Source organism: Hibiscus syriacus, unplaced genomic scaffold (genome assembly GCF_006381635.1).
Source record: "Hibiscus syriacus cultivar Baekdansim isolate YM2019G1 unplaced genomic scaffold, ASM638163v2 tig00111342_pilon, whole genome shotgun sequence".
In the NCBI taxonomy this organism is placed as follows: Eukaryota; Viridiplantae; Streptophyta; class Magnoliopsida; order Malvales; family Malvaceae; genus Hibiscus; species Hibiscus syriacus.
This window is the reverse complement of record NW_024063066.1, coordinates 956,984-970,000: the sequence shown is the minus strand read 5'-3', so window position 1 is coordinate 970,000 and position 13,017 is coordinate 956,984. Positions and strand designations below refer to the sequence as shown.

Genomic DNA, 13,017 nt, shown 5'->3' with positions numbered 1-13,017 from the left:
ACCTATAAATACCCTACTTGTATTTGAGTTTTATCATCCAACAATCAAAGCTTAATTATAAGCATTTGAAAGCTTTCTTAAGAGTTCTTCCCTTTTGCAATTTTGTGAGATTATTCTAAAGAGAGTTTTTTTTTGATCAATTAGAGTTTTTACTCTATTTTGATTCAACAGAACATATGAATACAAAGAAGATAATGATGTAGAGGAAAGTAATCATCTATTATTAGTTCCAAACTCGAAGCCTGCCTAATTGCCTGTGCTGCTTTGCACTAATTATACTATGCATGGATTCACCAAAAAAGAGTGAGTCAGTTTGTGTGGTTAATGCTTATATGTAATTTTTAAGTTCATGGTATTGTTTAGTTGAGGATCCCATCAACTGATCAGCTTTATATTTTTATGCTCTCAACTAGTTGTCAGCGCCTAATGAGAAAGCTCAGTTGGACATAGTCTTTTCTGTCTCTGACGTCAAGGATAAGTATAAGATATTATATAAAATAGGATTTTTTGAATTTCAAACCTAGTGAGAGAAGCTCCCGCTTCTCTCTTGGTTCAAGGTGACTTTTATTTTCATTCTTCATCTCAACTCATCTTTACTATCGTCGCCCGCCGTCGTTTATCATCGCCGGCCGCCGTCTGCCGTCCGACATCCGCCGTCTGCAGTTCGCCGCCCGCCGCCACACTCTGTTGTCCATTCACCCGCCACTTTTCTTCAGGAAGAACGTCTCCTCACTCTAATTTCATTTTTGAGATTAGATTTTATAGTTAGTCATTCATTCGGTGCAGATCTAATCACCCTTCTTCTCTGATTTTAGCCGTTGACCGTCGTCAGTTCACCGTCATACCTCCGGTCTCGTCGTACACTCGGGATCTAATCCTTTCTATCCTAGCGTTCAGACTTGCTGCCATTCCCCGTGAGTCTGCCTTTGACCGGTTCGACAAAGCAGAACAAGTCATGGTTTTGCCAAGCTGTTCTCCCGATATTTTTCATCTCTGAGGGTTTTTTTGAAGGTCAACTCATAGTTCCTCCTTCACTCAGGACCAAGATCTGCCTGTCGGACTCTTTCCATCACTTCTGCCCTTATATTCCTCACCGGTAGTCACTGTTTTCACGATTCAGATTAAGTCTGAGAGTTTCGTTGAAGGAAGAATACGCTATTCCATCTTCTCTAAAGTTCAAGACCTTCCTATCCGACTCGCTTCATCCCTTCCACCCTCCTCTTCTTCGCCGGCCAGTTACAAAATTTACCATCACCGGGCGCGCGATAGGGATTTTACATCAGGTCACTGAGTTTTCCTCTAATGTCGGGTGCTGGATTCCACCCTTGTCATCAGCAGGGACCTCCGGTCCAAGTTCCTCTGCCCTTTGCAGCCTCGCCTTCTCCGCAATCTCACCCTTCTCATCATGATGAGGTTCGTACGATATTCATTATGGGTTTGCCTAAAGATGTCAAAGAGAGAGAGTTGCAAAATCTACTGAGATGGCTTCCAGGTTTTGAAGCTTCGCAAGTGAGCTTCAAGGGAGAAAAGCCTAAGGGTTTCGCTCTCTTCTCAAATGCAGATTTTGTAGTTGCTGCCAAGGATGCACTTCAGAAAATGGTTTTTGATGATAAGTTGAAGTCCCTTTTCCACATTGAGATGGCAAGGAAGAATCTTGTTGTTAAAAGAGGAATAGTTACAGCTTCTGATGCTTTAGACAAGTATGGATGTGATCATGTTCCTCATGTTCTGCAATGCCAATTCAGCTTCTGTGCATCTCCTAGCCTTCATGTGACTGGTAAAAATGGGTGTTGCGATGAAAAATCTGCAGCAGATGGTGTCTACGAGGGAACCAAGGAGTCCACCACAAAAGGGTGCAATAATGACAAGTATGGTTGCTACACCATATTTGTTGAAAATTTACCCTAGAAGATTCATTGGAAGAGGCTTGGAGCTTTATTTTTCTCCCACGGTCGTGTACTTGATGCTTTTATCCCAAATAAAAGGAACTCAAAAGGACTTCGCTTTGGTTTTTTTCACTTCGCATCAATCGAAGAAGCTAGGAGAGCGATCTCAAAAATGAATGGCTCTCGTATCGACGGCAGAAAAATTGGTGTTTCTTTCGCTAAATTCAAACCTCGACATTCTTATTGGAGAAAGTCCTCGACAGGTGTTCTTCGCAAGTCCGGGACGGAGGATGTTCCGAGGAAGAATCATTTTAAAGTTGAAGGTGTTATAGATGAAGAAAAACTTCAGGTGTTGAGCAATTGTCTAGTGGGGTGGTGCAAGGACTTTGTCAAAATTGGTCATCTCGCCAGACAAATGCAAACGAAGGGCCTCACTGGCTTCACCTTAATGAGAGCTGCAAGTAATGCGATTTTAATGATTTTCGAAGACAATGCTTCCTTGAGAAATGTGAAGAACGATAAATCAAAGATTCTCGCAGAGTGGTTCTCCATAGTCAAAGCTTGGTCAGAGAGTTTGGTAATGGAGTGTCGTCGAGTATGGTTAGTTTGTGAGGGTGTTCCTTTTCACACATGGAATTGGGATACTTTCAAGAACATTGCTGATAAGTGGGGTTTATTACTAGCTATCAACGAAAGTTGTCAGTCTCCATCATCCTTTGATCGGGCAAAAATTCAAGTCCTTACAAAGGTTGATGCGAGAATTGATGCGATGGTGGAATTGAAGGTTGGTGACAACTTCTTCAAGGTCATGGTGCATGAGATAGAGCCTTCATTCAAACCAAACTCTTGGGCTCCTGAAGAAGAAGAGTCTCATTAGATCTTGTCTCTTCAATTGTGGTTGTTATAGTCTATATGGTTGTAGGTGTTTCTTTTAATTTGTATTATGCTCTGTTGCGCTGTTTTATTCCTACTGTTGGTGGTGTAATTAGAAGTAAGGTGTTTAGACTGTGGCTTTGGATGAGGTTATATGAGGTTAAGGTGTTTGTTGTAATGGTGTACATCACCATGAGAGGATATTCTGTGGTGTCTTTTGTATCGGGTATTTTATTAATAAAATTTGAGGTACTCTTTTCTTCCTTCCAATGTTCGTTAACATACATTTAGTATGTGAACGAATACGAAGGGAGTTTTTAATGAGACCTCCAACTTCTATCAAAAAAAAAAGTATAAGGTATTATATGTTTTGCTTGTTATATACTATTATGTTTTTGAACCTTAACAATATTCTAAGGATTTTTTTTATTTAGAGCTCAAATGTTTGTATCATTGTTGCAAACTTTTCTGGCTTTCCTGTTTGTATCCTTTTCCTTGCTTTAGGATGCTGCTTTAGAACCAAAATGGAAGGCATTCCAGACAGTTATATTTCTTGAGCGGGTAAGATGCCAATCATATAACATAGTTGACAAATGAAGGAAAATTTGAGTGCTTTCATGATAGTGGATGCTTAAGTTAAATAATTGGTCTACCATTGGAGATTCTATCTATTTTTATTTTCTTCATATTTATGTCTTTCACTTTCATCATTTTGATTCTTTGGGGTATATCCAGATTTTTCTTTCGTCGAGAACGTTCTTGACTGGTTATTTCTTTTAATTGATTTTTTGGCATCTCCCTTTTATCCTCCCCAGGACGATGGTCTCCATGATTCTGGTAAAATTGCTGCTTTTGATTTTGATGGTTGTCTGGCTGACACGTCCGTTAAAAGGTAATTCGTTTGCAGTTTTCTTTGCATTTAGTTATGGTTGTTCTACATTCTTACATTTGACCTTGCATAAATCTGACATGTATTGGCATTGGATGAATAAAGTAAATGCTTTTTTTTCTCAGTTGATCTGACATCATTGTTAAATGAGCTTCTTGAATTCAACTAGTTTTGTTCTATGACATTCACTTGTGTGCTCATATTTTAACATGGTTTTGGTTCTGAACGATGTTAAATTCTTTTGAACATTTTCCCTTCCCATGTATTCTAATTGATCCAATGGAGTACAGTTCAACATAACTGCCCTGCTCGGAATAGGAATTAGAGGTTTAGGAGGTAGGGGAAAAAAAGGGAAATGGTTATTCTGTCGATGAGTGTAGGAATGGGCATATATCACCTTGTTATCCCCCGTCATAAATGCTCCGCTGCAAGTGCCAAATTGAAGTAGCTGCTCACTTTTTTGAATTGATAAACATATTTTGTCTTTCAGAGTTGGTGCAGATGCCTGGTCCCTTATGTATCCTTCAATACCAGAGAAGCTGCAGAATCTTTATGAAGAGGGCTTTAAGCTGGTTTTGTTTCGTGTTCTGAAAGCTTTTTGATTGTTTATTTTATAAGAAACTATAATTGCAGTGCATTTATTCTGTTTTCTTATTATGGCTTTGGTTTGTGCAATATTTAGGTAATCTTTACAAACGAATCCAATATCGACCGCTGGAAGAACAAAAGGCTGGTAGCTGTGGACTCAAAAGTTGGACGTCTTAACAATTTCATCAAGCAAGTAAAGGTTCCGATGCAGGTTATGTTTGCTCCCTTTAGTTTTTTTCCTCTATAGAAAGAAAGTATATCGATTTAAACTTCTCAGCAGCAACAAATCTTGAATCATTTTTGGCTCAAACTTTTAGATGAAGGGACCCTTCACTGAGCAGGTGGGGTAAATACACTCATCAGGTCAACCCCCACTAATTTGAGATTAGGTTTATTTGAATCGAGTAAAATGAGCTGCTTAAAATTTCCATCTAAAAAGCAATTATGGGATCAGTGGGGAAAATCCAGGCTTTGAAGTCTCCTGGGATCTTTGAATACATTAAGTAAACAAATTGTTAGGTACCATTCTCTGATATCTGAAAAACTTCCATGATCACTTTACAATGCATGATGCTACCCGAACAATGAAGTATAAAATCCTGATCTCTCTAATGATGGAAACTTTTTCTAAATGCCTGTATAATGTGTCTAAAGTGTTCTACGATTATGTGAAAAATATCATCAATTTGAAAAGTCCTCACTTCATTATACATGTGCAGGTTTTTATAGCTTGCGGGATAGGCAGTTCTGGTGGTAAAGCTGATGATCCTTTCCGCAAACCAAATACTGGGATGTGGCATATTATGGAGAAAATTTTCAATTCTGGCATTCCAATTGATATGGATCAGTTATTTTTCTGTCTTCATTATCTTGTTTCACCATTCTAAACCTTTAAGTAGCTTGCTTATACTTTGCTGGCAGTGCTTTGGGAATTTTTGGAGTGTGATAGGGATGGTGCCCAACTTTAGTATTTGACGATATCACTACGAATAGGATCACTGATCTGACTAAAACTCTGATTGTCTTGGTAGATCCTTTTATGTCGGCGATGCTGCTGGGAGACCCAATGATCACAGTGATGCTGATATAAAATTTGCACAGGTGTCATTTAACTTCGTTTGTTTTATTGATTATTTTCTTTTCCCAAAAGCATTAGTATTCTATAATTGATTTATGGTTTCTATAACTTGCCTTTCTAATCTACCATTTGGCCGAGACTTGAATACTGAAGACGGCCTTGTTATTTAAAATTTTCAATAACTGATACTCCATATGTCCACGTTATGCTGATATAGACAATTTTGCAAGAATTGCACTTCTTTTTCATTCATTTCTACTTGCTTCTGATATACAAGGTAAACTGCATTGTTTACCTGTAATTTTCACGGTTGCAGGCGACAGGATTGAAATTTTACGTACCTGAGGACTATTTCAGCACTTAGTTTTGGTTAGTAGCTGCTGATGCACAACATAGCGTATGCTTCTCACTTATCAGTGACTGACATGTAGTACTTTATTAGTTCTAAGCTATCTGTAATATCTTTTTAACAGCAAAACCTGAACTCAAATTGTGATCGGAGGTTGTTATGTTTTAGATTGGTTCTTAAATCTTAAGGACCATTTTCCTTTGCATTGTATTTTGTTGGAAATAAAACTGCACCTCACATGCTATCGCTAAAGTCGAGCACGTTTCTTCCAAACAACAGCAGTGGGTTTCCCAGGCTAATGTGTGCATCGATTTCGATTTCAAACTATTGAGACCTGTTTTTACATTGTTATCTTGTTGGAGTTTCATGTAAAGATCTTGTTGAGATACTTCTGCAGCAGGACATGAAAGAAATAGCTAATGACTCCTGTTTGAGAAGTTTTCAAGTTTTCTTTTCCAACATGAAAGAAATAACTCGTGCAGGAGCAGCACCTTCATTGTCAGCATTCCCAGTTCTTCTCTCACACTTGCTAGGGCTTAAAGATTTTCCTTGATTAGATTCCATAGCAGAGAGTCAACCTTCTTCACATCCCGGTTGATAACATTCCATCGAATCTCACCCGATTCAAGGACCCCCTGATTTCCCACGAGTGTTGATCGGTTGGGTCTCAACACCAATGGTCAGATCATTTTTGTGAATTCAAAACCGGTTGATAACCTTCTTACACCCTTGTCCTCGAACCCGATACCTCAAATAATAACAACAATTTACAAATACCCTTAGAACTATTTATAGTGGGCGTATCAATTCATTTCTAACTTCAAAACAAGAAGGATTTTCCATGAAAGCTGAGAGCTATGCTTGCAGACCATGTAATTTGCTAGACAAGCATTACATGAAAGCTGAAAAACTGACGCAAGCTATCAACTAAGAACTCCAATCAGGGGGGGGGGGAACATTCCATGGAAGACAAGCAGCTATCCGTGCAGTTGCAGAACATAGCTTCATCTTCCCTCGGACTCACTTCCTTAAAGGGTAAATTATAGCAGAGAATACCTAACTTTGTTGAAATGATTCTATGAAATTATGTTAATTGATTTTTTGGTTATTTAATTTTTAAATATTATAAAATGATCATTAAATTTATTTAATTGTTACAAAATAATCCTTGCATAATAATAAATTTTGATAAGTTTAATGCTCGTTTTATAATAATTTGATAGATTTGACCAATTTATAATAGTTTGATAGATTATTTTATAATATTTAAAAATTACTTATTAAAAAATCATATTGATATACTTCAATCTTAATCAATTGATGAAGTCGATTCCTTTCTGAATTTTTCTATTGGGTTATATGAATGGAAGTGTTCGTTTTATTATAATTTTTTTCACCTAAGGATAAGAATGCTAATTTAGGGGATGTTTGTTTACTTTAAAATGATTAAGCGTTGAATGATTCAAATACTGAATGATTCAGAGGCTCTGTATGAATTATCTCTGAATGTGAATGCTGTTTGATAATGGCTCTGAATCATTAAGAATGTACTTCTTGTTGAATCATTCATATTTCTGTGCTGAATCATTCAACACTGTTTTGTTGAATCAGTCGGTACTGAATCATTTAGAGGTGAGAAACAAACAGTCTGAATGTTGAATGGTTCAGCATTCAGCGCTGAACGGTTCAACATTCAGCGTTGAATGATTCTATTCAGAGCAAACAAACAGCCCCTTAATTTATTTTAGAATGCCTTAAAATTTGAGGACCAATTTAAACTGGGCACAGTTCGAATATGTATTCTGCAATTAACTATTTTTTTCTATCTATAATTAACAGATGGACACGTGAGTCCGAGAAGGTCACGTGCTTTCCCTTCCTATACAAAATTCTTTACTTCCATAAACTCAGCTGTCAGACAGAGAGAGAGAGAAACGAAATCTGATGCCAATGACCAAGCGGAGCCACCATTTGACGGAACTCGGCTGCATCGCCGGCGAAGATTTGACGGAATTCGGTGCCGGAAAGGAAGGTTGGCTAACCCCTGACGCCGGGACCACCGTCATATGTGCTCTCGACGCCCATTCCCTTGCAATCGCTAACCGATCTATTGTTCTCATCCTCGGATGGTCCGATCAAGATAAACATCGAGTTCAGATCCGAACGGAACTCTCGCCTATCGAGGCAGAACGCATAACGGCCATCGAGTGGCTGGTTTTTGACGATATTAAAGTAATTGCGGTCGGTACCTCCAGAGGATTCCTTTTGATTTACTCTTTGCGTGGTGATTTGATTCACAGACAGGTAATTTTTCTAGTTAGTTACTTCTTTAGTTTGATTTATCTGTGATTGATATTTTCTTGACAGGCTGGTATAGAGCAAAATTCTGTAATATGATTACATTAACAATGGGTGGAATAAAATGTTAATTATAAATATAATTACTTTAAATAAAAATAAAATTATGCATTTGCTTATCTAAAAAGTTTTATTTTTTAAAATTATTCAAAAATTTTGCCTTTTTTTTATGTTATGCTTTTGTAAGCAAGAAGTAGAAGCATCTACAAATTGTAGGGTGATGATTTTCCGTTTAAACAGTGCTGTTTTTTGTTTTTAATTTATGCTTTGCTAACTTCATTAAGACATGTCTTGTTTACTATTGCCATTGGTTTATTGATCTTTATCTGTTGTTGCATGCTAAGCTTGGTGCGATAGAATGCAAATGCTCAATTAGCTGGTATGTCTCATAATGGAATTGAGCTTTTTATTGTGAAAAAGAATGTACAAAGTGAAATTAACATCATTGGTGTTTGTTATTAAGGAAAGTACGAACTTGAAAGTTTTGTGTGTTACATTAAATGATGAACCAGATGAGATCTTGTGTTAAAATCAATAGTATCTAATTTTGTTTAGTGGAGATCAGTAATCAGTTTAGATGTAAATTGTTTTTGGAATGGTAACTCATATGTTTAATATTTAATTTTGTAGATGGTATATCACAGACAAATCATAAAGTTAAGAGTTTGTGGGACTAAGAAAGACCTGATGCAAGAGGGATCCTCAGAGGAAGTTTGTGTTGTCATGCCTGGTGTAATCGCTCGTTTTGATGGGTCTGATATTCAGGTGAGCCATTAGCTGCTTGAAAGTATAATAGTTATTCTGAAAATGGCATGAAACTTACATGTTTATTTTTATGAAGAAGTAAAGTGTATATGTGGACTTGTTTGACACTTTGACTAACTTTGATTTGCCTCTGGTATTGTAGAGTATGCTTCAAAGGTGGTTTCAAGATGCACATTCTCGTTTTTGGGATGAGAAATCGAAGAAAGATTTAGATGACGACGAAAACTCTTATGGCAGATTGCCTTACCAGTTATGGAATGTTAGTAAGTATGGGTCATGTGTTGATGCAGCAATCACTGGCATAATGCCTCCTCCACTCATGGAACTCCAGGTGATTTTTCTTATGTTGCTTGATCTTATAAGCCCTTGATATGCAATTACTGATTTTCATATTCTTAATTACCAGCCATTTGATCTTCAAATGCGAATATGAAAACTGTTTTTTTCTGGTTCTCTGCTCATTTGTTGTTCCTTGCAGTACATTTTTATCTCTGTCTCCAATGAATTATGGAAGTCCTCTGGAAGTTATTCTGTTATATGAATTCAGCTGCTTTTATTGTTGGGCAGTCAAGTCAACGTTACTATTGTGCAGTCACCATTGGAGATGATGCTGTGATCTCAGCTTTCAGGTTAGTTTTCTGCCATTTTAGATATAATATGATTTACCTTCCACAAAAAGATGAATTCTTCCTTTTTTTGTTGTGTTTTACTGATTTTTTAACCATGTTTAAGGCTTTCAGCAGATAGGAAACGTTCCTTGGTAGGAGCTATTTTGTCAAAAGTTATGCCTGCAACATTTTCCACTATTGCTTCTTTCTCTAAAATGATATGGCAGAGTCAACCGACACCAAACAAGAAACCAGAAGAGAAGTCTTATAAGCCCTTGATATGCAATTACTGATTTTCATATTCTTAATTACAGCCATTGATCTTCAAATGCGAATATGAAAACTTTTTTTCTGGTTCTTGCTCATTTGTTGTTCCTTGCAGTACATTTTTATCTCTGTCTCCAATGAATTATGGAAGTCCTCTGGAAGTTATTCTGTTATATGAATTCAGCTGCTTTTATTGTTGGGCAGTCAAGTCAACGTTACTATTGTGCAGTCACCATTGGAGATGATGCTGTGATCTCAGCTTTCAGGTTAGTTTTCTGCCATTTTAGATATAATATGATTTACCTTCCACAAAAATCTTATGTTCAAACAGGGAAATGATGCTTGCATCTTTCTCCATCATATTATATTTACCAAACTCATCTTTAGTCTCTTGAATTCATAATTTTCCTTCTCATTGTTGAACATGCTTATTTATGCTGTTCAACTATGTGCTTATTCTTAACCATAGGGTTCATCTTAGTTGTTCTGATTTGCAGTTAAATATTTTAGTAGATAGATAGTGTATTTAAGAAAGGCATGGCAATGTGGATGGGGCGGTTAGAGGTGATGGCTTGCAGGGTGGTTTTGGAGGTGTACTGAAAGATTCGAATGGCTCTATCTTGATTTCTTTTTCTAAGGCTGTGGGACCAGGTCCTCCTTTTCTTGCTGAGTTGAAAGCTATTAAGGAAGGCATGGATTTGTTTCTTAATTCGGGATGGGTGTTGAAGGGTAGACTTATTCTAGAGAGTGATTGTAAAACAGCAGTTGATTGGATTTTGAGGCCCTTTGAGGCCCCATCGTTTTGTTGTTCTTTGGTTGGGGAATTAGGGGATTTAATTTCGGCTAAGGACATTGTGGTTAGGCTGGTCCCTAGGGCTTGTAATTGGGAGGCTGTTAAGTTAGCCAAGGAGGGGATTGGTTGAAACGTTCTTTTAGTGTTTTATGGTTATGTTTAGTCTCTTATTTCGGGTGATGTTATTTAAAGTCTTGTGTAATTTTGGGTTATTTATATATTGAGGTCTTTTCCTCCTTCCGCTAATTGCCTCTTCTTAAGAGGCAATTATGAGGGAGGTTTTTAATGAGACCTCCTATTCCTATAAAAAAAAAGATAGTGTATTTAAGATAAAAATAATATGTTTCTATAGTATTCTCAGATAATGAAAGTTGCCACTTCATTATGCCTTTTTGTTGTGTTCTGAATATTAACAGGCTTATTTACCATACAAATCTTATCCCCCTCTTTAGTTATCCTTTTTTATGCTTCTCCAAAACCTATTGGATAAGTAACGGATGTCATGATTTTGTGCCAGCTTCCTCATTGACATGCTTGAAGGACCACCCGAGAAAGGGTGAAAAGCTCACCTTATCACCCAGTGGCACTTTGGCTGCTATCACAGATTCACTCGGTCGTATATTGCTCTTAGATACTCAAGCACTTGTAGTAGTGCGACTATGGAAGGTTTCTTTTGCTTTAATAATTTTGCATTTCTTGGATATCAACAGCCCCTTTTCCTTGTCTGAGCAGTGTTTTTCACACTCTTTCAGGGATATCGTGATGCAAACTGCTTTTTCATGGAAATGTTAGTCAATAGAGATGATAAACGTCCTAGTTCCTCTCATCACATACCAGGAAAGAGTGACTATTGCCTCTGTTTAGCCATTCATGCGCCCCGAAAAGGAGTTATTGAGGTTTTTGTATTCTTTTACTTGTTTCTTTATTTGGAATTTCCAGATTATAGTTTAAACGTTTGATGGCTTACAAATCTTAGATCAAGAACCTTAGATACAGAGCCATTGTGCATGCTGTGTTAGGACCTTGAGAATCTTTTTTCATATTATGACCATTAAGGTAAGAGCAGCAAGAGTCTCGTAACTTTTATCGTCATATGTTGCAATACTATTTAGTAGTGGTTTTATATCTTCTAACCATCCATGAGTGTAGGGTACATAGGGGCTACACATAGAAAGCCAATGTGGAGCCCTCTCCCTATAGATGGTTGTGACTTGTGATTGAGTTCTTACATAATTCAAGTAAATATAACTGTATGAATGGGTTGATGTATTACTCTAAACTTGATTCAGTTCATCTTAATTTATCTTTTTCATGAGGGGATCCGATGTTACTAATATTTACTCTATCAGGAAAAGAATTTTACAGATATTTGGCTTTACTGTTATGAATTGTGTTGTGCTGGGCACAGAAATCTAGATTACTTTAAGATGGTTTTCTTTATATATAATCAATGTTATGCACTTGATACTGAAGTTATATACATCAATTTCTTGTGTGAAGTGATCGAGCATCTGAATAGTTTTACTTGACCGCATCATGTGCACAGGTCTGGCAGATGAGGACCGGACCACGTCTCCTAGCTCTTAACTGTGCTAAAGGTTGCAGATTGTTACAGCCGACGTACAGGTTTGGGTCATTATCAGACTCCCCCTATGTTCCTCTGGAAGTCTTTTTGTTGGATGGAGATTCGGGTCAATTGTCAGTGTTGAACCGTTTACTTAATTGAAAAATTTACATAGAATGCTCAATCGTTGTTCTGAATTTGATTTCTTTGCCTACAACATTGTTTCTGTAAATGAATTATCGTATCATAAGGTTTAAAAGAAACCATTCGGTGTCGACCCCCATTGTGTATTTGCCGAAGTTCTACTGCTACTAACATAAAAGCTTCAAGCTTGCTGCCTTCACATGTTTTGCCCAAGACCAGCAGTGCATTAGTATCTTATCAGTGCCCAAGACCAAAGAAAGTAAATGGACATGCAATTATATATATATAAAAAGCAAAAAGGGCATCCGTACTTTTCAAAAAAGCTAATTTGACCATTGTATTTTTTTTTTGCCCCTTCAACTTAGAGAATAAGTTCAATGTGATTTTTTGACAAACTTTTTTCGTCGTTGACCTTTATGACATTGACGTGACAATTCATGGTGGTTCACGGTGTTGATCTGGTAGTCCTCGGTGGTTGATAACGTGATGGATAATATGGTAGATGAGCTAAATTGATAACTCAAATATGTCATATGAACTGTCACGTCAGTATCGTGGATCATCACATCAGTATTGTGAATTATTATATTAATATTGTGGATCGTCACATCAATATCGTGAATTGTCGTGTTAACATCGTAATGGTTAAACGACGAAAAATGTTGGTCAAATAGTCATATTAAATTGGTTTTTTTGAGTTGAAGGGTTATATTAAGAGAAAAAATAATACGAGAATCATATTAAATTTTTAAAAAAAATATAAATCTCTTATGCATTTTTGTTAAAAAAGAAAAACAAAAGAAGCAAAAGGCATCATATAATTGAAATAATTGCTGAGAAATTGCTAACTTTACC

General features: G+C 36.9%; 3 protein-coding genes across 3 annotated transcripts; all 3 read left to right on the top strand.

The window, feature by feature from the left end:
* The first annotated feature begins 1,302 nt into the window (after positions 1-1,302).
* Positions 1,303-1,908, top strand: LOC120159201 (RNA-binding protein with multiple splicing 2-like). The gene has a single exon (XM_039169842.1). The coding sequence runs from the start codon at positions 1,303-1,305 to the stop codon at positions 1,906-1,908; it is 606 nt and encodes a 201-aa protein (XP_039025773.1).
* Positions 1,909-3,135: 1,227 nt separating this feature from the next.
* LOC120159120 (polynucleotide 3'-phosphatase ZDP-like) lies at positions 3,136-5,865 on the top strand. Its single transcript, XM_039169783.1, has 7 exons — positions 3,136-3,320; positions 3,575-3,651; positions 4,139-4,220; positions 4,331-4,447; positions 4,956-5,083; positions 5,268-5,337; positions 5,631-5,865. The coding sequence occupies exons 3-7, from the start codon at positions 4,164-4,166 to the stop codon at positions 5,676-5,678; spliced, it is 420 nt and encodes a 139-aa protein (XP_039025714.1). The 5' UTR covers positions 3,136-3,320; positions 3,575-3,651; positions 4,139-4,163; the 3' UTR covers positions 5,679-5,865.
* A 1,725-nt stretch (positions 5,866-7,590) lies between these two features.
* LOC120159059 (rab3 GTPase-activating protein non-catalytic subunit-like) lies at positions 7,591-12,246 on the top strand. Its single transcript, XM_039169732.1, has 8 exons — positions 7,591-7,967; positions 8,652-8,786; positions 8,929-9,117; positions 9,354-9,415; positions 9,519-9,656; positions 10,946-11,120; positions 11,207-11,350; positions 12,001-12,246. Exons 1-8 carry the CDS (start codon positions 7,608-7,610, stop codon positions 12,178-12,180), a joined length of 1,383 nt encoding a protein of 460 aa, XP_039025663.1. The 5' UTR covers positions 7,591-7,607; the 3' UTR covers positions 12,181-12,246.
* Positions 12,247-13,017: the final 771 nt, after the last annotated feature.